Source organism: Zosterops lateralis, assembly GCF_965231275.1.
Source record: "Zosterops lateralis genome assembly, chromosome: 7".
Classification (NCBI taxonomy): domain Eukaryota; kingdom Metazoa; phylum Chordata; class Aves; order Passeriformes; family Zosteropidae; genus Zosterops; species Zosterops lateralis.
Genome location: NC_139767.1, coordinates 2,487,844 through 2,513,307, shown reverse-complemented (window position 1 = coordinate 2,513,307; position 25,464 = coordinate 2,487,844). Strand labels below are relative to the sequence as shown.

General features: G+C 42.3%; 1 protein-coding gene across 10 annotated transcripts in view; it reads right to left on the bottom strand.

The window, feature by feature from the left end:
• The window catches only part of LRRFIP1 (LRR binding FLII interacting protein 1), a 100,315-nt gene that overhangs the window by 73,414 nt on the left and 1,437 nt on the right, over positions 1-25,464 (bottom strand). The window contains exon 1 of one of the 10 annotated variants that reach the window (XM_083865214.1): positions 11,244-11,324. The exons of the other annotated variants lie outside the window; for them this stretch is intronic. Within the exon in view, the coding sequence (XP_083721340.1) occupies positions 11,244-11,306 (63 nt within the window). The 5' untranslated portion in view covers positions 11,307-11,324. Of the gene's footprint in view, positions 1-11,243; positions 11,325-25,464 lie in introns of those variants that run through there. 10 annotated transcript variants of the gene reach the window in all.

The following is a 25,464-nucleotide window of genomic DNA, read 5'->3' as shown; positions in this document are numbered from 1 at the left end:
AAAAAAACAAACCAAAAGCAAGAAGATGTTTGAAAAGGTTCACAATATTATTCCTGCAGGCTCCCACAGCCTTGTGCCTAAGTGGAAGAACCAGCAGCAATGTCCTGTGCTGGCAGATGGTTTTTAAGTAGGAGCACCTCAGAGATCAAAGCAGAAACTGAGGGTTCAACTAAATGCTGTTTTTAGGGGCAGAAGCTCCTGCATTGTTGTGCCTCCTATCCTCCAGGCTTAGTGTCTTGGGGTTTATTAATAATAAATTGCCTTTTCTTAATTAAGAGAGAGAATTATAAAGAGAGGCCATTTAACTATAAATTACACTAGAGAGAGGAGATTGGTGGGAACTTTTTGACAGAGGAATAGATTGAGACAGAATTTCTTCTCAATGTAGGGCTAACAGAGCCCAGCTGAGCTTGGTCACTGACACAGGAACCACAGCTGAAACCCATCATTAGCTCTTCTGGGAGCTCCTGGACGGTGTGCTTGGTCCTCTCCTCATCCCTCTGGTATTTTTTGTTACTGCTCTCCTTCCCCAGGTTGCTCCCTCTGGGATTACCCACAGTGACCTCAACAGCTATTTCATTATATGCACATCCTACTGACTGACAAAAGGAGGAAAGAAGGAATCTGAATTGAAGCCATGCCTTTGATCATTTAAAAAATGAGGATTTTACATTCATCTGTAAAATCCAACACAGTGCCAATGTCACAGACACAAAAAAAACCCCCAAACCACATGTGGCATTTTTACATGTTCTGGGTTCCTTTGGCAATAGACTTTGCACACATCAGTTATCCCAACACAGATTTTAATGAAAGCTCTGAGTGCTCCCCTGATTTTTTAAAGCTGTCTGTTATGGATGTAGAAATACTTGGAGCTACAGACAAAACAACAGGTTTTAGAGGCATGTCTGCCAGAGAACAGAAGATTTATTGTAAATTATTCCAGAATATTAATGTCAAACATTAATCATCACAACACACTTTACTACTAAAGCCAAAGTTGAGTTTTAGGTTATATTAAAAAAAAACAACCCACAATACATAAGGAAGTTACACAAACAACAATTTCCATTATCTTCTCAGCCCTGAAAACAATTTCATGGAGAGTAGCATTTCTGAAAAGACTCACAGCAACTTCTCCCAAGTTCTAACAATGCTCACAGCCGTGTCACCTGGCACTCAGACAGCATAAGAGTTTAAACCAACTAAAATTTGGAGAGAAGACCTCAAAGCCTTCCATGTCAGTGACACCTTAATAGGTAGCAAATCTCCACAGTTCAACAGCACCAATTGAGCAAGGAAGCAACAGAGCTCCTTGAAACCTGAGCTGCTGCCTGAAAGGAATTTTTTAAAAGTCTCCTTGAGGTCACAGAGAATTCCTGGCGACCTTTTGCAAAGGCAGATAAATCCGTGGGTTTGTCCCCGGTGAACTCCACCTGCGCCTCCCTGGGAGTTCCAGGAGGATCCGGTGCCAGGGCACTTCACACAGCTGAGAAATTCTCCCGTGGTACAAGCAGTGAGCTGAGAAAAATGTACCCTTGCCAAGGCAATTCCGAAAAAATCAATCAGTGCAGGCTCAAGGGCATGAATGACAAGCTTATTCAGCTGCTCACAGCAAACACCAGGGAGGGAAGCAGCGCTACCTGACCACCTTAAATGACCCTCCAAGAGATGTGAGAATTGCTGCTGATCAAACTGTGACCTACAAAATTGCATGAATAAATTAAGATGGAGCTGCTCACAGCATGCAGCTACAAACTGATGTAATGACACGCTTTTTCCATCTTTTAAGTCCAGCATAAATCTTTTGTCAGGAGTGCATTTTAAATACATCACACCAAATCAGCAGATATTACTTAGGGAATAAAATCTGCTAGGGAACCTAAGTGTGTAAATATAGCATGCAGCTTGGATTTGCTCCATCGAGAAGGAACTGAGGAAGCCTACTTTCACCTCCCAAAAGCATTTAACACTACTTTACATCTAGCCAATGCCGAGGAAGAGACTTGTGAGCTATTTATACATGGAGATAAAGGTGCCAAAAAAAAGTTTTAAAAAAACCCCTTGAGGTCATCAAACCTCATTCTATCTAGGAGGTGCAATTTTCTGCTATCCAGCCACTTCTTCATACAGTTTCTAGCAGAGCATAAAGAAAAAAAGGGAACTTTTTCTTTGAAAAACATGTTTAAGTGAAGCCAGAAGCTCGAAGTGCTGAGGACTGGGCCAGCACATGAACACATCCAGCTTACACTTGCATTAGCTACCAGCAGGTTTAAGGTTTCCCCTGAATAAAACATGTGGGGCTGCAAGATTTCACACCATTACCCAATTAATGAAACTGTCACTCCAGTGGGCAGCAATATCACAAAATCAGCCACTGCTCCATCCATACAGCGGGAGAAAGGCTGTGGAGTTCTATTGTTATTAACCTGACAGGGCTTCTGAAATCCTGGCAATGCCAAGGTCATCTGGAAACCACCTTCAAGATTCAGGGGACACTCCTCAGCTTAGTTAATGGCTCGACAAGAGCTGCAGTCAGCAAACTCTGCCTCGCTGTAGTACAGAGCCTGGAAAAGCCATTGGAGTGTATAACTGCAGCTTATGCAAATCCATGGTGCAGGCCTGGGAAAAGCAAGGCTAAATCCCTTCAAACGGGAGAAGCTCTGCCACAAATCCAGCTGTATACCAGGAACAAGCATGATAAACAGCCCAGGTTTTTATAAAAATGCCTTTGTAACTGTTTTGCTGCAAAAACTGCTTGGAAATGCTCATGGTTAAAAGGAGTACCTATCACATCACATTACACCTGCTAAGATGGTACAGCTCATATCCCAGTACAAGGAAAAGTTATACAAAAGAACAGGTCACAGTGCAATCCATATCAAAGGCCCACTTAGCATCTAGAAATTAGCATGTGAGAGAATATTGCTAAGTGTTATTATTTTTTTTTAAATCCCACTATATTATTTTTCATCTGAACAGCAGGATAAAAACTGATCCAGAGAATATTTAAGAGACAGGTTAGTGCAGAGTATCATCCCAAGGAAACTTCACATACAAAGATACACCTAAAGCAGCTCCTTGGCTATGCAAGAAAAACTTCATTTGCTTCTTTTAGAAGAATCTAGGCAGTGTACAATTCAGGAGGAACAAGTCACTTCACATTAGGCACGTATCAGCATTTGCTTTATGGCAGACTGAAAGCTGAATGCTGATATTGAAAACTGGGTGAGCAGCAGCCAGGACAGGGCCCCAGCCCAGCTCCACTCCTCACTGGCCAGTTCTCCCACTCCAATCTAGGAATAAAAAACCCCACTGCCTTGAGGGGTGGGAGGGAAGGATGCCCCTGCTCTGACATTTCCAGCAAGAGCAGAGATGTGCAGCGGTTTCATTGGGGAACACCCACAAAACTCCAGCATTAAGGAATGCCTCGGGGATGGATGCAAGCCTTCCTGCTGGCCACTGCAGCTTCTCTCCAGGGCCTGGCAGCCAGCCCAGCCCAGCCCAGCCCAGCAGCTCTTCAGCCACTGTCCCACTTCTCAACACCAGGCACCGAATCCCAGCCTGGAGTGTCCCCGTGAGCACTGCTGGGATTTCACTCCCGCATCAGACACAGAACTGCTGAGCTCATCTCGGGCAGCAGAACAAACTTGGCTCTGCAGAGCCCTGGCCCAGGCTGGATTGGGAGCTGCCACTTCCCAGTTCAGAGGAGAGCCCGGCTGCCCAGTGCAAAGGACACAGTGGACACAGGCTGATGCTCCAAAAGTCTGCCTCACCACTCCTGATCTCCTCTGACTGACTCTCCCACTAAAAACACAACCCACAATGATGAATTTTGCCCTTAGTTTGTTTTCACCAGGTACCACCTTTGGAGATAAATTATCCACTTAAATGTAACAGAACATTCTTGCAGCTAGGTTGCAATATGTACTCTTGACAAATAAGGATTTTTCATCTCTTATTTATTAAATATCCTTTAAAATGTCAATGCTTTGGCGACATTTAGCTCAGATCACAACTTACCTGTCTAAATATTTGACTATATAAGGATTTTAGCTGTGATGGGCAATGGTATCCCACTGATACCATTACAGGGTCAGCAGTACCTGATTTACCTGGCCAATACCATCACTCACATAAAATAAACCACTTAGTTGATCAGGATTAAACGTGGAGTTTGCTCTGTGTTAGATGTTTCACATGGTTTAGCTTTTGTTCTCAAAATGGCACATAATTAGCAAAGCAGGTGACAGGTTTGGTGTGCTACTCCTAGAATACATTCCTCATTTTCATGCAGATTCCCATGGCTTAAATATACTCTGGAAAAGGAAAGCTTTATCACAGTCACCGTAAAGTCATATACTCCCACCTCCTTACAGCAAAACATTGTGCAGCTTTCATTCCAGCCATCTGTTTTATGAGGAAATTCAAGTGTTTATCCTATTTCCCTCTTTGTACAGTTTTTTATTAGTCCAGTAAATTCCACAGAACTGTACTGCTGGGAGTATTGATCATTCTCCCTGGATCTGTTCGAGCTTTTAAACCTTGCTGTGATATTACACCATTTGCAATAACAACCATCTCTCAGCACCACCCAGCCAAGAAGAAGGGTTGGTTTTCCCCTGATGATGTTCAGGAGGAAGAACCCTAAACAGGCCGATTATCACCAACCCCTTAAAAAAACCTCAGTCCAGAGGGTGCCCACAGAGGCAGCCGCACAACCTGAGTATTCCCTTTGGCCTTTACAGAAGGAATTGACACGTTTCTCCCGTGCTGAACCCGCAGCTCCTGCGCTATTCCCATTCCGCAGGCAGGGCTTGATCCGATCCCCTCAGGGAATTAATGCCCGGAGCAGGGGCAGCTGCCGCCCGTCCCGCCTGTTCCCCGGAGCAGCGACAGCTCCGGCCTCGCCACACGGATCCAGGCGACAGGGGACAGATGGCCCCGGCACCGCTTCCTGCCGCTCCAGGGAATCAGCCGGGTGAGGATCAGGAGGATGCCCAGGGACACTCCGAGAGTTCCCTTTGTTCAGCCCGGCGGCACCGCCGGACCAACCACCCCTCCTCTGCTCCTTGTCCAGCCACACGCTGCCCCTGGAAAAATCACGGGAAATCTCTGATTTTTTCCCTGCTCATCCCGCCGTGGTGTCTCAGTGCAGAAAGAAAATTTTAAAAAAAGAAAAAGAAAACTGGCCATTTTTCATCGCGTTCACGCTGTGAAGTCTCCCCATGACAACGCTGCTGATTTGCGCAACCGCTATTTCAGTCGCTAACAAAAGAAATAAAGGGTCGGGAACAAAGGGAAAATTGAGTAAGAAAGGGGGGAAAGCACCACCCTAGTGCTGGAAATATGATTCAAGTGTTAAAAAATGGAATCTGAATTATAAAGGGCACAAAACTGGCGACAACTGTGCTCTTTCGCTTGTGTGAAAGCCAGCTCTGGCACAGGGAGAAGAAACGAGACCTGGAAGTTCTGTTTGTTATAAAATTTAAGGCCTGATCTAGCTGTGAGACTAACAAGGAGAAAACAAATTTAAGTGCTGACCTGTAGTTCTAAAATTAGTTTCATTTAATGCATTTACTACGAGCAAATGCCTTTCTGGTGACAGGAAAGCCCGGAAAGGACTCTGGAAAGCTGCATGTTCCTCACAGCACACATCACCCTCCAAAACTAGATTCCTGCCTGTCTGGTAGGCAGCAATGGTCTTTATAAATATAATTATTAGTGGGGTTTTATGGGCTTTTCTTTGCTGTCTTAACATGTCTTAAGTTCATGTACTTAAGATGCCACCTTTGCAGCCCTCAGAGTCAAAAAGCACCAGCACTGTCCTGAATCCCACAGAGCTGCCCAGAGCCTTTACGAAAAGAACAAATGTTCAAGTGTTCACACAGAGCCATAGTTCTGCTAAATATAAGTGGAATATTATACTCCTGATCTTAAAGAAGCATCAAAATTGACAGTATGTGGCCACGTTTTTTCTAGCACACAAGCTGTATAAAAATAGTCTTTTCTCCTCAAACTGAGACTTTTGTGCCTCACAGTGACATTTAAACGCTTTGTGCTACAGGGGCGTTTCATCGTGAATTCAACACAGTTCTTGTGCTTTTTTTTAATCTTTAAAATGTGTTCGCTAAAGCGCTCAAAGATCATGCCATTAGATTCACACTGCATTTCCCCCAGCCATTCTCAGTCCCAGCTTCCCAAGCAATGGTCCATCTACACATCACTGGGCTTTCCAGGAAACCATCTCCAAGAGAAACTGGGATTCAAAAATTTATTAAGAAATTCTTTTTTTCTCTTCTTGTCACCACCATTATCAACCACTGCTCAGACCAGAAATTATGAGAACCAACCTTTTAAATATGAATGAAAATATGTTTTTTCCTCAGATATTCATAAACAGGTTTTCAGTTTTATGAACCTACAGGAGTCATTTCATTCAAGCATTCAGAGAAGACAAATCATGATCTGTGTGCAATGTTCACACCAGCCCCAATGTGACAAAGCCACAGAGGAGGGAGACCACTCCAAGGCCTCCGAGCTGACCCTTAACTGCATGACCATGATGCTAAAAAAATGCAGTCAACTACAGAGATGAGGGTTTTATGTCACTGAGAACTAGACAGTCAAGAAAAATTTTCACAGATCTGAGCCTCAGGCTTTTGATTTCAAATTCACTGGTAGCTGATGGGTTTCAAAGTGTTCATGCTGTTCCAGAGGACTTAGGGATGAAGTGGTCTTAAGTAAAAAGTTACTAAGCTTTGTTAACATATAGGTATAAAACACACAGAATACTGCATTTAAAAATGGACAGTGTCTTGATTTTTCCAAATCTAAACTTAATCCATCATCAACAGCCTATATAAATATCTGAAATACCCATCAGCTATAGCATTAGTAAAGCAGGGTCTATCATTGTTTTAGTTTTACAATTTTTAAATTATAACATTTCAGCAAATTCAACCAGACGGGAACTTTGGCACATGATACAGTGAATTTCTAACCCAGTTCTCCAGCAAAGTCCTGGTTAATCCAGTCACAATTCCTTTATTCTCACCCCCTGTTTAGCACTAGTTTTTATTTTTGCCAACTGACAGTTTGTTCATACACCTGAGCAGAGTGTTTGTTAGAAACATAAAAAGGACAAGTTCATGAAAACAACCAACTAAAGTCACCCCCACTGTCTACACAACCACAGCCCTGGGAGCAATGAAGTTCAGTCCTACAAGAGCAGAATCCATACAGGCTAAATTCTTCATGAACACTTGATTTCACCTGAAAGAATGTTTTTATTCCCAACTTCAGGGCTGGAAGCGATGAGAGCCACACATGCTGTAAAAAGCTGCCCGGAGACACAGCAATGAATTCTTGCTTCCACCAGGAGAACAAGAGCATCCATCTAAACTTTCCTTCCTTTGAACAGAAATGAGACTCAGCCACACCAGACAGGAACAGCTCAGCTGAACACGAGGGGTTTGTGGCTAAAATCAAGGAATGAACATCCTGTATTCTGATGATTAAGATATTAAAGTCACGTTTAACCTTTAACTGAAGAAGTGCCTCAGGAACAAGACCAAGAAGCTGCAGTATCCTGAATTTTAGCACCTCCTTAGCTATGCCAATCAGAGGAAGTTGTAAAATACTCTCCCTTTTCTTGCTTTCACAGGATTTGTGGGACTAGGTGGAATTAACTTTTCGTTAACAAGAAAAGCACTGAGAGTGCTCCCAAATCTGCCTGGGAGAATGAGATTACTGAGTGCAGAGATTACTGTTTGCAGTTTTGGGCACCACAATAGAAGGAGGATAGAAAGTTATTAGAAAGTGTCCGAAAGAAGGCACCAAGAAGCCTCCACCAGCAAACCCATCCCCAGATTAAGAGCTGAGTTTCTTTCCTGCATCTCTTCCATCCTAATTGTTATCACAGGCATCCAATTGCAATGTCAATTCCTTATCAATACAGACCTGACAGCTGCAGGTGAGAGTTTACAGATCCCACCAGCGACAGCCTAAGACACTAACTCTCTTCCACAGTGTCATTTTAAGATTATTAAAAGTGCTCAGGTGACTAATTCATGCTTTCAGGCAGTCCCAGATTAAGTCAGGAGTTCTCTGTGTCAATCCTGTGATCTGAGGAGAGGCAAGTGGAACACAAAGAGAGGAAAAGCAACGTAAATTACCTAATTTGGCACACTTTTGGTTGCAAAATGTCAGCTGCTGGAAATTGTTCAAGCCCTCAGACAAACACTTCCTCTGAAATACTGCTTAGGAACTGTCATCTCAGTGCCAGCACTGCCTTGCTCATTTCCAGAAATCTGCCTAAAACCTGTATGTTTGTGTTCAGAGAATTGTTACTAATTTAAGAGGTCCCCGCCTAGTGCCTCAAACGGTCCAATTCTTTTAATTTCTAATGTGCAAGCAACAGGAGAGGTATTTTTCCATGTGCTCAGATATTTATACAGCCTTATTTTTGGTGTGGTGAGCTGTTTGAGGATTTATGTGCAACCTATGGCAGAGGAAAAGGAAAATATGCTGCACCATATATTCCCAGTAAGCTTTGGATGCCATCCTTCATATATTTAGATTCAGGCAGAAGCAACTTCACCTGAGTAAGTTGAGGCTAAAAATTAAGTCTCATTAACAAATCTAAGTTATTTTTCTTATTTCTGTTTTGATTCTGCTTCCTTATTTCTGTTTTAAAAGAAGTTCTTTGATTTCAGATGGAATTTGCCTTAAAATAATCCCATTCTGTATTTCCTCAGTCATATTTGTCTTGGCAAGAGGTTGATGGACAGACAGGACATCGGGTTTCTACATCAATATCTGAGTAAAACCAGAGATTCCAGAAAGAAAATTACTTTCCACAGCAGGAAAATCCCAAATGGTAAGCCACTATCATCATGACTTTTGGAGGGGAGGAAAAATAAGAAAAAATTAAAACCAAATGACAACAAACCCCCAGGGAGTTAACTACAGAATCAATTGTGCAGATTATGAGCTTATTCTCATATCCAGCTTTCATGTGGAACCTGATAGACTGGACAACTCATGGCATCCCTAGTGCATCCACAGGGATCGTGAGCTGCTCTCTGTGATGGACTGAGTTCTGTGCAGATGGAGTCCATTAAAATAAGCACTGTGACAAAAAGGAAACCATTCACACGACAGCACAGGGCTGCAGCTGTCGACCAACTCCAAATAACTCTCATAACTCCCTCATGTAACACAGCCCTTCCTTAGTTGTGCCTCCCTGCCTGGGAATGACTCCGGGGAAGATTCTCTCACCCTCCTCATCCAATGGGAGAAAGGGTAAGGGGAGTAGATCAGGTTCAAGCTGAACTTACCTCACAAAACTTCAAAAATCCAAGCAGAGACTGCTGATATTAGTGTTGACCTGTCTTAAATTATCCAATGTAATTATTAATTTTGATGCACAAGGTGTATAAACGATACTATCTCCTCAAACTAGAAGTATCAGCAAAATCCTTGCCAGACAGATGCCACTTTCTCTGTGAGGTCTTGTTTGTAAATCACAGCTCTGCTAGGGCCTATTAGTCCTCACCAACACAGACACTTAATCTTTATTTCCCTAACATGTAATTTCCCTTAATTATATTTGGAGAATATTTATGAGGTTATTAAAGTTAATTGTAAGACTCAGAGAGGTCTTTAGCTATAATTACCAGTACAAATCAAAGCTCTGAGCAATTTTTTGAGGGGATTTTTTGTGTGTGTGGTTGTTTTTTGTTTTTTTAAAGAATCCATTTGATCATCTGTCATCCCCCGAACTGCTCAGGATGATGGAACTGCTTCACTCAGTACAATGAGCAGCTGAAACTGCTAAACACAAATATCTCTGTGGACAAGCTTTAGCATCCAACTGTGAGTCTGTAACAGCCCTTTCAAAATTCACTTGGAGATATGAAATAGGCTTTTGAGGAAGTGTTGGAAAGAATTGATGCTCTTCTCTCAAGGTTTTATATAAATCTTTTTACTTTCATACCTGTTTGGAATGCCGTGCTTCATAAATTTAAAATCAGGGATATATTTAGGCTCAGACCTCGACTGGTACTTTGCAGCAATGAGGAAATCTGTTTTTTAGGTAAGGAGTGACACCTGAATGACTGCAAGCACAGGGGGAACTGTCACAATGGGAAAAGCAGACACCGCCACCTTTGAGGAGGAGAAATGGGGGGGACTTGGAGCTGCCAAGCTGGGGCACCACAGGGAGGTCTCCAGCAGAGGCTGGTTCAGTTGCAGTTGTCAGGCATAGATTTCCTGCCCCTCAGACTCTGCTCTCACAGCCCATATGGGAACGTTAATACTTCATCTGCAGTGTCTTCAGAGAACCCTGCACACAATCTGAACAGCAACAAGTGTGACAAGTCCCTCCCCTTTTAGGTGTGCCAGCTCTTCATCTCTCAGCTGTCATCTTCAATGTCTTTTCTGACAAAGCTCTGGCCTCAGATGGCAAGTGATTGCAACATAATCTTGTAAAAGAAATGAGCTAAGCTTTCAGCCTTCCTGCATGGGAGAAAACCTCAGCTACAGCCAGAATGCAAAGCTCTCTATACAGAGTTTTTTTTGCTGTTTTACCACAAATTTTTACCAGAAGTAGCTGAACATGAGCACTCCCAGCCCATTCAGAGCTGTCATTTGTTGCCCCCTTTGCTTGCACACACTTCACACATCCAGTTTGGTCACTCTGAGGGTGGGAGGAACAGATGAAGGGATAGCTCTGCTCCTGAACTTTACCAGGATACTTTTCCAGCTCTTCTTCTCAAAAACCTCTTTGAGGTTACTGCTAAGTAATCGTGGTCTAACGTTTCTGCAGCTAGATTAAGGGAAGAGTCAGGATGCCAAAGATCTTGGATGGAAGTGCCTCCAGTCCAAATGCAGTGATGAAAGGTGCACTATATACAAAAAACAGCCAGAAATATTGAGAGTCTCTTGGCTTGTCCAGTCTATTCTTGCACCTCACTCCTAAGTGCTACTGATTCTCTTCTCCAGAATTAAATATTTAAAGTTATATAGTTTGAACTTGCCAAACTCTGGGGACACACATACACACACAATCTCAAATTTGCACTGGAAAAAAGATGTATTAGAGGAGGAGAAGAACTGCCAAGCACAAAAGCTCATTTTCTCTGGATTTTACTAATAAATCAGTACTGCTTATGAATACATCCTTGTCTTTTAGAAGTATCTCAAGACAGCATCCATTGCACCAGGGAGCTTATACTCACAGAAAGAAGGTCCAGTGCAATTTCTGCTGAGCTCAGGCTGTGGTTTCTGAAGTGCAATTCCATCCAGTGTAATCACTTCATAATAGATTTCAGATGCTAGAGACCAGCTCTCGATTAAAACCATCCTGACATGGAGATAGTGAAGGACTATCAACAGCAAGGTTAACCTTCCAGTCAATTCATCTCAATATTCTCAATTCAGTTCTGGCTTCCTATCTTGCCAAATCCAGGCAGGAAAAGACAGGTCCTCCTCAATAAACAAACAAACAAAAAAGGCATTTCCTGCAATGGTTTCACTAATACCCAAGATGCTGAATCCAGAAAAAGCTGCCAACAACCTCTAATCTGTTTCAGAATGGAATTGAAAGTTAGCCAGCAAGCAGAAAAGCTCCGTGACACCTGAACCAGAGAGACTGAGACAGTTCACACTCTGACCTACTTCAGCCTGGATAACTGCTCAGTACATTTCCACTGCTGAGGCAAAATCCAAACTCCAAAGGAAAAAAAAAAAAAAAAAAAAAAAAAAAAAAAAAAAAAAAAAAAAAAAAAAGAAAGGACAGCAGTTTTCCTGCACTGTGCATTCCCAGAAGAGTTTTTATTTTTCTTCTTCTAAGGGGTTGACTTTGCCATTTGGGTGCAAATGTGAGTCAGCAGCAGGAAGGAGAAGAAGATGGAACCTTAGGGTGACACGGTTCCAGAGCCAGCACTGCTTCACCTCTCCAACAACAGGAAAAGTGAGGGAAGCAACTGCTTGGGAATTAAGAAAGGGGGATAAAGATGCACCATAACTGGGTTCTGCTCTCATCCTTTACTGGGGCCCTGGATGAGCACACAGGATCACGTCCCCTCTCTTAATTATGGCACAACTTCCAAGCACTGGTAAAATCAACACCAACTTTTACTTTCAAAGATATTTTAAGGTATAAAAACACCTCTCTCCTTTTCCTCCTCCCCTTTATGCCCCCACAATCAATTAATTTTCCCTTTTTTCCTCTTTTGAATAAGTGTTACAGTTGCAGAACACAGCATTTGACAGATTTTCCCACAGTTCTCTGCCAGGATCACTCTGCTCTGGGTTTGAATCCATGTCCAATAGAGGAAAGTTCATTCTCCATTTCCATTCCAGCCACAACCCTTTCCCCTGGAATTTCCAGTTGTTACCAGACAACAAGACAGACCAGGCTCTTGTTTTCTGCACTTCACTTAAGAGTAACTAAAAAGTAGACTGAAACTTCTGGATTTGATGAGCTTGGAATATTCCATAATGGAGACAGCTGATGCCAGCATGGGATGCACAAAAGTGAGAAAGCAGAACATTATCTTCTAAAAGCAACAACATTAAATGGCATTCAAGCAAAACAAATGCAGAGTGCTTTGACATCTGACTACTGAAGCATTCAGTGGCATTACCATAATTTTCTCTCATGGCCCTGAACTAGTCCATTTCTAAAATAAGCACTGACTGACAAACTTCTAAGAAGCTGTAAGTGTGTGGGGTATTTTTTTGGTTGAAGTTTTTTTTGTCTTGGGATTTCATTTTCATGGAGCATAACCTCACAGCATAACCAACCAAGCAGGATGAGGAGATAAACCAACACAGTGAAAACTCCTTGCTGTGCTCAGATCCATCCCCCACTCCGGATATCTTTTATTTAAGAGAGACCTTTATGCTGAAAGTTTGATTTATTTTTCATGGGGAAAAAATGTATCGTACTGAGCACTGTCAGCCATATAATCTTTCAAGGGACTCCATCTTCAATAAAACTTAGGAATAAACAAGGACACTTTGAAGCCAACATCTCTATTGATTGAGCTGCACGGTGTCACACAGGGCAGTGGCACAGCCAGGCCCCTCAATGAACTCCTTTCAAGAACCACGGAATGGCAGCATCTCATTAATGAAACAACACTCAGGAGCAAGAATCATGCATAAATAATTACTCCTGCTTTTCAGAGATTAAAAAAAAAAAGTTTGAATTCAGCAGAATTAAGACCAGCAGCTGATAAGTAAGAGCACAGAAGTTGGCCAAGAGCCACCACTTTAGGGAATAAAAATATTTACTGCTGACTCCCACTCTGCCTAAGTATTTTCATGTACTGTAAAAATAGGACTGGTTTTAGAACTATTGTGCAAGAAAAGCTGTATCAAATAAATAACTAAGCATAGAGAATTGTAAAGTAGGGCCATTATGTTAGATTAAAAAAATCTCATTTCTGTACTTCCCAAGGTGTTCCCTGCACAATCAGGTCACACTTCACAAAGAACTCCCTGAAACACTACAGAATTGGAAATTAAATCAATTTATACAATTGCTCTGGTTTGGCAGCATTGGGATGAATCTTTCACTTCACTGCATCCCATGCTTGCTTTCCTGTTGTACAACTGAGGCAAAAGCAAAGGGAAGAGCATGACAATAAATAAATAAATCAATAAATCACATAACCACTCCTGAAGGCACGTATAATATTTTGAAGGAAACAATTCAACGTATGATGTTAATTGTCTACATTTCCCTTATTTGCCAGGGCACACTTTCCCTCTTTTCCCCAGTCTTCATCAGCTAGCAAATCCAGCCAGAGCAACCACTTACTGCATCTCAGATGGAATTCTGTCAAGCTTAGCACATTAAAGAGAGTACTAGAAGTGTGTTGCTTCTATATATAAACTGCCTGTCTGGTGCACAGTATGTCTGAATTATACAGCCTGCCCGACGCCAAATCCAAGTTCTGCTGGATGGGGGGGGGGACGGGGGACGTCCCCCTTTGGAGTTATTTTCAAAGCACCAAAGCGTCCCATAATACTCTCAAGGAGCAGGAGTGCACAGAGTCTTTGAAACAAAGCCATCACACCTACCATTTACACTTCATTATTGGGTTTATTTATGTTAGCAAAGCCTTTCCTCGGTACAAAGATTAGAGCCCAGGAGAAGACAAAGTCCTTCAGGGCTGACGAAGCTGCAGCACGGCTACCATCAGACCTCATCGGCTGCTCCTTTGCTCCCTACCAGCATCACACCTTTCCCCCCTCTGTTTTCTCCCCCTCTGCCTCCCAATCCTTCCTTTTTCAAATATTAAAAATACACCCAAGAAACCATCGTGCATTTACTCATTGAAGAGTGGGTGTTTCATCCCACACAGAAATAAAAACACCTGAGGTTTTCAGCAGTAACATAACACAGGTATAACACAGGCATAACACAGTTACCCTTGATCAAATTTATAAAACTCTGCAGGCCTTCCCAAGGTGACACTCAGATTTTTTGGCTCCTAGGCAGGATTTCCTGATATGGTGTCAGCTCTTGGAACTTCCTGAAGTCTAATCCTCAATTTTGATCCCCAATCCCACAGCTCATTGACAGCAGGAGAAAAATCAGTGTCTTGGAACACTCTCATGGTAAGGCAGATGTCCAGAGTCTACTTCCAAAATTTAATATAAAAATGTCCAAACAAGGGATAATGCTATAGAAGCCACTCAGAAATGTGGACACTCAATACTGTTTGAGCACCCTTTAAAAAAATAAGTCCAAGACAACTTCTTAGTAGTGAAAAAATGTTTAATTTGCACTCAGTGGCATATTCCTTTCCCAGCCATGTATCTGAAAATAGATATTCTCCTTTTTTCTCTTTTAAGAGCCTTTTGCCCTGGAAAGGATTGACCTAAAATTCAAGATATTTAAAAAACAAATTACTATTTACAGTTAAGTACTTTAAACAGTGGGAGTTCAAAACAGAAACATTCAAGTATCAGAACAAAGGGTTCCATCCCCTTTACACTGTGCTTTCATTCCAAAATGTGTTAAATACCTACAACTACATATATCTAATAGACAAAGCTTTTCCTCATGCCTTATAGGTGTATTTCTTATTTCTCTTGCAAAAAGGCAGGGAGACAAAACCTCTTCAAATAACTAATATTAATAAATCCTTAAAGGCACATCCCTACCTGAGCTCAAGCAAATAAAAGGCAAAACAAACTTTTACATGCAAACATGAAGATTCAAAACAGGGGATGACCTTTAGTGCACCCTTCCATGAGTGGAATGTTCTCATCCACAAGCAGATTTAATTAAATTTAGCTCTTTAGACTGATTAGAGTTAATAAAGCAATTAATTAATAGACCGTTTTATTATGTTTACAATGTGCTGTTTTGTTGGATGTTGTGCAATGGTTACAAGCTGCAAGCCCTGGTTTTTCACCCTCTCCAACTGCACTGATTTTATATGAAATCTAAAAGAAGGGCCCAGAGTCATCATAAGCACCGGAGAAGATCAGAAGTGCAGTATATAAAATATATTGCACGAGGGACCCGACAAGAGATTACACCAGGGGCGACTGGTTTTATTTTATATATAAAACAAGCTGTGTTTCAAATTCACCACGAGAGAAATTCCTGTAAAAAAAATAAATCACCATATACAAGGGAGTTATTGTAAAAATCGTGGGTTTTCATGCCCCTCACTGCTATACATTTGTGTTAAGCTTTGGATCACTTTGTTGTGTAACAAGTGTTTGGAGAGATCCAGGTGGGTAAGAGTTGCATGGAATTCTTCAGACTGTACCACCTTCCTGCAGAGGGACTGTGCATCTGGTTAACTGAGATATTCTGCTACAGGAAATAGCCCACAGCTCTCCCTCAGGCTAGTATACTCTCAAGGGAAAGCCAGAACACTTCAACTACAGGCTGAAATTCTCCATTTGTAACATCCACCAAGGGAGTGCCACAACCTGCTTGAGCAAATCCGATATAAGGGAAAGTGTCTAAATCCAGAGAAACCACCTTAAAAAAAGCCAGACTTTTCTTGTTAGTACAGCTGGATGTTGCAGAGGATGGATAACAGCTTCCACTGCATCATGCTGTACTGGATTTTCTGTCCTTTAAGCACAAATATCAAACTTCAAACATTTAGCAATGGTGCTGAAACCACGGCTCTCCAGGAGAGGAGCCAAGTCCTACGCTCGGTTTGCAGAAAAAGCACACGGAGGATATTTCACAGGGAACAAGTTTTTTTAAAAAATTCACACTTTCCCAGCAATTTTAAGAGACCTGTTAAAAATAAATAAATAAAAAAAAAAATTAAAAACTGCACTGTCCTCCATATCTCACTACTACAACTAGTTAAAAATTTTTTTGAGATGGTCTTACCTGGCTGGCGGACAGGAGTTACCCTCTCATGCTGCTGTCATTCCACAAGCCTCTCCCTCCTGGGAAGAGGAATTCCCCCAGAGAGAGAGACAGGACATGGCAAGAGACCTTGCCCAGAGTTCAGTGATGGCGCTGAACCACCCTTCAACTGGGATTAGGGCTAAAAAAGCAGCATTGTTTGAGAAACGATTGGACAGCTTTTGTGTGGGGGTGGGACAGGATTACTGCCTCCAAACTGGGGCTGAGCAGTAATGGATTACCTGGAGAATCTGTGCCCTAACCTTCACTAACACATTAATTCAGTTTGAAATGTGCTACTGGGCTACACACACCTTGTCTGGGGGTACAGCAGGAGTGACCTGCACAGCTGTTTTAGTGGAATTCTAGAAATCACAGAATGCCAATTGGAATGCACCAACACAAGGCAGCTCCGCCCTGGGCAGCTCCTTCCTTTGCCTGCTCCACTTTTCCCTAAGAGCCTTTACCATCCAGCAGATGGAATTATAAATTGTATCTTCAGTCACACAACCTATTTAACACTCAAATCGTGCCAAACTGTAAGTTTAAGGTGAGGAGCAGCTGTGTTTGAAAAATGGCAAAGTAACAAGTAGTGAGAGAACGGGACAGGCCAGCAGCAAAAGCTTAGCCCTCGGAGAATCACATTCTGTTAGGGAAAACTACAATGAAACCCCAATTCCCTTAAGGGAATTTTCTACCAGTTCCTGAGGTGCAGCAAGGAATCTTAGAAAAGTTATTCCTAAGGGGGTTACACCTGATTGCTGTAACTCACAGAGCATCTGAGACTGTTTTTGGGTGCACTGTATTGATTTTATAGTGGGAAGACTGAAAGAGGAGCCTTGTGCAGGCAGCAGCACAGGCAGCAGACCCCACAGAAGCATATCTAGATCTCTAAAAACCTTGTTTCTGTTCTAACAAGTTCAGCCTCCCCTAAAAAAATTAGGCTAGATTTTTGTAACAGCATTGCAAACCCACTGATCTTTATGTTCTAATACTGAATTTGTAGATTGATTAGACAGAAAGTTCTGGATTACCTCTTGACTGAAAATTATTGCTATGTTGGACAGGATGTGCTTATTCCACCAGTGATACAAAAGCATTTCACCAGCACATACAGAGAGCCTTTCTTCACTTGCTCCAGCTCATCAAATAATGACTTTTTTCCCCCCAGGGTAATTAAACAAGAATGCACAAATATTCCTAAAAACACTATGTAACCCTCTATAAATAAAACAGTGACATTCTCTACATATACCAAGATTATCTCTTGTATCCACACTATTTCCCAGAGCCCCTAGATTCCTCCACAGTTCATGTAAAGGTTAGGTCACATCACTGTTCCAACGCACTCATTCCACATCAGGGCAGATTTCAATTTCATATGGAAGAGACAATGGAGCAGTGTGACCTTTGGGTATCACAGAACATGTCCCAAAAGCCCACTTTCATTTTCAACAGATGTTGGTTCAATATATTTGTCAGTGTAAATCCTCTTAGAGCCCTGCAGCACAAGCAGCAAAGGAAACAAACCAAGACCAACACAGACATTTTTCATATGGGAGAACAGACATTTTAAGGAAAACAGCTTATGGGAAATGCACAGTTGCACAGCAAAGAAATAAGGGTTGTAGACCACCAAAAAATTGACTTGTTTCCCAACAGCACATAAAATTGTATCTACTATTTTCCTGGCAAGTCTGTTGAAAGAACCTCAAGTTTGCAATCGGAGAGAAATAAAATGTAAATATAGATTAAAAAAAAACCAAAACAACAAAGCCATAGGCTGGTTCCTCTGTCAGCAGAAGCAAACACAATTTCATGGGTTTGTGTGAAGACTGCAGCACTTTGGCACTGATAAAAACAGACCTATCTCAACTATCTGACTCTGAAGCAACGTGTGTTTTAAAAGGGAAAAAAATGTGAAGCTACAAGAGTCCAATAGGAGACCAGAGCCCAGGGATTTTTCTGCATGTGAAGCACACCAAGAGCCTTTCCTTGCTCTCCTGTCATCCCAGCATGTTAGCTGATAAATGCTCCATAATTAGAAGACCCAAGTGGGGATGCCTGAAATCCATCTGACCTGAGGGAATGAGTTTAAAAACCTGACCCAGCTTTTAGCATGCCAGATCCTCCTGTATTCCATTTCTGCCTACTGGAAAGGGCTGGCAAAGGCAGACACAAGAGACAGACTCAACTAAACATGGTACTCAGTGGAATTAGAGAAAGGTTATTTTGGGACGTAGGAAGTACTTAAAAGAGGAGGGCAAAGGGAAAAAAAGTAATATTAAATTTAAATCAGATGCTGGCAAAGGGAAAGGTCACAAGATACGCACAAGCAGAAACCAGGAGGGAAGAAATATCACTCCTTTACACCCCCTGTCTGAGCAGAGCATCTGTTGGACTGGGGGAATGGTTTGCAAGGAATCACCAGTGGGACAGAGGCATCACCACTTCACTGCAGGCAATATTAACACACAAGTCACTGCCCAAACAGCTACACCAGCAAACACACAAACTCCTTTTGTAGAACTCTCTTCCAGTAAACTCAGCTGTTCTGGGAGAGATAAATCAATCTGACAGTAATTACATCCAAAAACTGCAAGTAATGACATCATGGTAGGAAAAGCCCAGCTCTGAGAGATCTATTTTTGAGGAAGCCAGTTGGAGATAGCATCTTGCTATTTCTTGGACAGAAGTTTGGATACAAATTGAATATTCCAGTCTCGTTCACAAAAACCTTCCAACAGCTAAAAGGAAAGGAAACTGCAGCCCCTGAGACCCAACTACTGTCTTTGCATTTCTTCACATGTCAAAGGCAACCAAGCACTAATTATCATACCTAATTACCAGGTATTAAAAATAGGAATATGGCCCCGGTGGTGCACCTGGCAGTTACGGTTTACCAAAGCCTCTGATTTCTTGTACGGCAACACATAACATGAAAATAAAATCTAAATATTGTCTCCAGGAGCACGGGAGCTCAGGAAGCATTGGAGAATCAGAAGGAACACGGTATTTTTGCAAGCCTGATGTGAGGATTAAGCTGTATGACAGAAGAAACTCTGCTCTTGCAGAGAAAAGCAGTGTGCAGGAAGGAGGAAAGAGGTGATAAACCAGCGAGGAGTAGAAGCAATAAGAAATGAAGAGGCTTCCTCATTCCTCACCACATCTGAGATAGGAACACAGCTCGGATTTGGCACTTTCAGATCACTTTCCTTGTCTCCAGCTCAACTCTGAGAAGCTGCAGGAGTGTTTAGGTGGATAAACCCACAGCCCATGCCAAGCTGGCTCACAGGCACACAGAAGGGCAGAGCAGATGCTACTGAGCAAATCCACCTCTCCTCGGATCACACCCAGGCTATTTCCTACCGACAGCACACCTCAAAGCAACCAACTTCACCGTTCTAGGTCAGACATTTTTAATGAGCAATTAGCTAATTTTTCTTGGCATCAAGCAGGATCTTAAGTCCTTAAACTAACAAAAGTTATTCCAATGTATTCAGTGAAACTTTCAAGTCAGAACTAGTCACTTCAAGTTTTAGACCAGAGCTGTGCCCTTTATATTCAAGTATATCCAAACCCCAAAATATCCAACATTCCTCAACCCAGAAACAGATAGTTCTGTTAAAAATTGCACATTTTTATGTCTGAGATTAAAACTAACATCTTTTCAAATTATTTGAAGACAAACATCTCTCCTTACAGAATTCCACACACTGAAGTAGCACACAGTGAATCAGAACTTCACTTACAAAAAAACATGAAACATTAAGGGGATGGGGAACAGAGCACAGAATTGCAGGCTGAATGCTCAAGGGCAAGTCAAATCATTTCTGAGGAGGACATTGCTTCATTTAGTCAGGGATCCACCCATTTCTGCCCAGTTTTTGGTTTAGGCACACATCCACATCCCAAAACAAGCAACGCTCAGTTTTGGAAACGGCATTAGTCAGAGTTTGTTTGCATCTTCTCCCTCTCAACACCCAAAATTCTCAGCTGGTTCTGCCATAAAGTGTTCCTAGCCCTGCTCGTTGGGAAATGCTTCCCAAGCCTTGCCCTTCACACCCTCGTGCCACTTAGCTAAGTTTGTTTAAAGGCAGAAGGAGAAACCATCCGAATATTAATCAGAAATGCCTTTGGCGCTGAGGTCTAGGTGAGGGCACTTGTCAAACTCTCCCAGTGGGCAGAGCTCTGGCACATTCCTGCCAACATCAAAGTGGCACTTCTGTGTTTTCCCAGACTTTTGTACCCTCCCTGCAGACCCTCAAACCCATGAGTTCAATAGTTAAATCTTCTACAGCCAAGACTTTGAGAGTTGCCTGACATTTCTTGCAACCTACTACTTCCACACCAAGCCTGCCCATAAGGATGCTTTTGAAATATATTTTTGCCTGATGTAATGATCTTGTTTCGGTGCACACACCAATTTATTTTCCCAGCATTAGCCAGGAAAAGTTCTCCAGCCTACTTCTTGTTCTGTAACTAAAATAAGGTGAAGGAAAGGAGAGTGTCTTGGGGGTTAAATGCTACAAATGTCTTCTAACAAGAAGCTCTTAAGCATTTCCCTCATCTTTGCTGTGTGATGAAGCCCAAAAATCAGCTATTTTTCTACAGCCTGCAAGGCCAGCTGTGTCACTGGTGGATTGAGAGATGCAAGAGCACCAGATACTAGGGAGCTTCCTCTGCTTCTGGTATTGAAGTGACCATGCACTTTCCCTTCCCTGGGGTTTAATACAAACCCTCAAAGCTACCTTTCTGAAGGAAAACTTGATTTACTGCAGCTCCCTTACCCCCTCCCCCTCACACCATTCCAATGGGCAGCTTCTCCCCAAAAAGTATTTCAGCACCAGCGAGACAACAGCTGATATTTCAGAGCTGCTATTTTAAGGATTGCCTACAAGTGCTCCAGTCTAGCTCGACACATTCACTGCTCTTGGCAACCTGCTGACTTGACAGGAGGGACAAATACCTTGCTTCACAAGCCCAAAATACTATGTGGATTATGCTCCTTGCAAGCAAAGGATGGAAAAAAATATATTAAAATCCCAGTGTTGAAAGGCTTGCAAGCACATCTGAGCTCCAACTTTATCCAGCAACAGGCCTGGAAAAACATCCTTCTAGATGAGGTAATGATTAGTGTTACATCCTGCAGCCAAGCTCAGCATCTGGGCTTACAAAGACAGAGGCTGGGCTTCCCATGCTGTTAATCCCACCAGTAGTCCCTTGCCTGACTGAAACAGGAATCACAGTTCCTAAACAGCTGCTTCCTCAGACAGCAAGAGAACAGCTGAAGGGGACTCAGGCCAGGCACGGACACAAAAAAAAGGCAACTAATTATTTCAAGTTGAGAGGCAGATTGTAAGACAGGCTCCAGTCACCCATTTAAACAACATGAGATGGGTCTTCAGATTTTTATCTCACTCCCTTTAAGCTGCTCCTTCACACATTTGCTTTGGGAGAGATTGTAAGTGATGCCAATGGCATTTGTTGGATATATGGATGTAAAGCGTTAGGGAAAAAGGAGCGTTTGATGAAGAGCATATTTGCCACATAAAATCATCTCAAATTTGGAACAATTCCCCACGCCCTACTGGCAAGTATCGCCTACAAAGTCCTCCTTCCTTCCTATATTTAGGTCAGGCTGGCTGAGTCAAGCCCTCCAAGAGCATCCCTTGCTTTCGTAACTTTCTGTTCTAGAACAGAAAAGCCAGACATGCTTTTTTCAGATCATTTGTTTGGATCATACATTAACACCCATAAAGGCAGAAAGTAAGGCAATAAAAAAAAATAAGTCAAGTACTGGTGCTGCATAAGCCAGGCTGTTTCTAAGGGCTTTTCTTGGAACATTCACACAGCTTACAAAAGCCTTCACACATCTGCAATGCCAAATACTGCTCAAAAAAGTTCCACCCCTACCCTAACGAGGCACCCAGATCTCACATGTAGGGAATATATCCTAAGGGAGTATATCTTTAGGGAACACACTGCTTTAAATGCTCTGGTTTGCATAACAGTTCAATAAAGTTTGTGTGGCTTGTGTTCCCATATACAAATAGCCCCTCTGCTTGCTTTAGCTTCAATTTGTACCAAATTGTTTCCGTCTCTATTTATGGAAGTCATCCAAACTGCTGTATAAAACAGAGATTTCTCCCCCAAATTAACCCCTCCAATTTAACAGATTCCATTTTCAACCATCATAGCATCTCTTCACTAGTCCCTAAACTCCAATTTAGCCTATTGGAGTTACTTAGTGCCTTCTTACTGTAACCATTAAACCTGGCTGGCTGGTTTCATCTGCATTTTGAGCTTTTTCTAATTAGCAACACTTTCTGCTCCTTCATAGCAGTGTAACATCCCAATTTGTGAATCCCTAAGAATACAGGCCAATGCCCAAACTGATTACTTCAGTGAAATAATCAATGTATGGTCCATAAATGGATTGTGCTAGTTTTTAAAAAAGTAATAATTATGTATGTAAGAAGATGTGGGTGACAGTTCTTGAAAGTGACATAAAGTATACAAAGAGTGAAGGCACAACCTTGCAACATTATTTTCTTTAACAATAAAAAGAAATTATGCTGCTTGAATTACTAACTTCAAATTAATTACTACCTAAAGAGCTCTGCTTTGTAAAATGGTGGATGAAGATTTCAAGCACAGAGAGGACACACAGTAGGAACATTTTTCTGAGCAGTGTAACACACGTCTGTCTGCAAAACTGTGGCAAAACAAGGTGTCAATTACTTTCCTAAGACAAGAAATTGACTTTGTCCTTCCTCATTCAAGAAAATGAAAAACCAGTAACTAATACTGTCTGCCTACAAGAGAAATATCTCATTTACACAGCTCCTTGTTGGATTTGCGAAACTTCTGCTCACCTATTATTCCTGCTGCTCGTGGAGTGGAAGTTAGCGCAAAAAAAAAAAAAAAAAAAAAAATCCCCTAGAAACAATGTCTCAAATAATCACATCAAAGGCATCTAATCCAAGCAGGAAGCCAGCTCCTGGAAGGTTGAGCTGGGCAGGACTGTGCCTTCCTGAGCCACGCGCGCTCCATCTGCGGCCACGGCTCCCGCTGGCTCTGCTGGCACAGACCTCGAGCGGTACCAAACTGCTGGGTTTTGCAAAAACTGCTGGCATGTGCTCACCGAGGGGAATGAAAGAGCCCAAAAGTTTCCATTGAGCTAAACACAGAATAATCTACTGGCATCAAGGGGAACCTGAAAGCGGAGAAGCTGATCATTGATCGGCTTCGCCGCCACCTGCAAGCGCTGACGGCCGGGAAAAATGAGCTCAGCAGCACGAGCCAGGTGTGTGAACAGCAAATCCTGAGTGGCAGTCTGTAAGTCTGTTAGAAACTCAGAACACCGTGTTTCGTGTTAATTATATTTACATATTTGCCATCCACTTAATTACCATGCCTGTCAAACTCTGCAGCCTGATCTGGTGGTACAGCACTACCCTTCCCTGATGGAAGTGATCTGCACCTTCTACCTCTGCTCTGAATAGGTCTAGACAAGGGGGTAAATTACTTCAGAAACTGCCCCAAACATTAAAACTACTACTGATTAACATGACTAATACTGCCACTAAACCCTTGTCACTACAAGATGCTTCACTCTCACAATTTCCTTCCTCTTGCTGAGTTACTTCCCCACACGATCGCTCTCACTGCTCTCATCATCACGCCAGGCTCTCTCCTGGTCTGTGCAAGACACAGAGCAAGACATCCCAGCTGCAAATCCAAACCCATTTATATTCAAATGGCAGGAGTTTCAAAAAGTCCTTGCAAGTCTTGCTGTCTTCTTATAGGAGCACATAGTAGAGTGAGAACGGTGGGTTTGCCAAAATACTCTGACAATCACAAAATAAAAGGTATTTCTGTGAATCAGTCTAGTCTGGATTCTCTCTTGGGTTCCCATATGGACAGAGGGAAAATGAGACTCTAGGATCTGCAAATCACTTGCCAGCACCTCTGGCTTTTGGATAACAAAGGACCAAAGCAAAGACAGGAGTGAAAATCTATGTGCAAAAGCAACATGTCCGTGTCCCAGCTTTGTCTAAACATCTGTAAGGAAGGCTGGAAGAGCCAAAATATCAGTGGCCCTCCCATCTTCTAAACATGGAGGCTCTCAACATCCTTGCTAAGCAGAGACAAAAGGCTTAGCTGACATATTTTAAGACTGATCATACAGAAGGATTCATCTGGGATCCTTTGTGTGGAGAACAGGCAGTTAAAAAACAAAACAATTAAAGTGCTCTGAGACAAGAGTAATGCAAATAGATAAAATAATATGGGAAAATGCTGAACCTTGAACTTGGCAGTTCACAGTTTTAGCACTCAAGGGAAAAGATAAAAGACATGCTTGTGTTGGGCTTTTTGAGCAAATGGAGTTGTCCTTTAAACAAACCCCAGGAGAAAGAAGGGAAAAAAAACCGCAAACCACAAATCACCACAATATTTGAGTCCTCAAACCACTACACAATGCAGGGAAAGGCAGATCTAAGATAAAGAAAAGAGAAAGTGGGAGAAAAACGTGCAACAGAAAAGAGCAGCTGGGTTCCTTGTTAGAGACTGATGTCTTCCTTGATCAAATGACAGCACAGCCAGGACTCAGTTGTGGAATTCAAACCCTCATCCCAGAACAAATCTTGAGATATTATCATGACTGTTATCACGACTCTAACAGACAGCACAATGACTCTTACTTGCTATCTCATGTCCAGGACATGAGACATTCTTGTCCTCCTACCTCAAACTCCACCCTTAGGAACCTTCTCATCACCCTGCCACAGAAATCTGCCTTCAGAGAACACACTGAATCACTCACACAAAACTCAGCCTAATGAACAGATTTCAAAGATGCTACAAACCACCTGAAAATGGTGCACAGCAATTGGAAAGCCATTGGTGGCAACAAGGAACACAATGTCACAGCTAACTCAACATACCAGCCAGTGCCACCAAAAATAAGCCACACATTAGCATTCACCTGATCTTGCTGCAAACTCTGAATCAGGAAAGGAAACCAATAGAAACTTAAAATTCCTCCAGAAGAG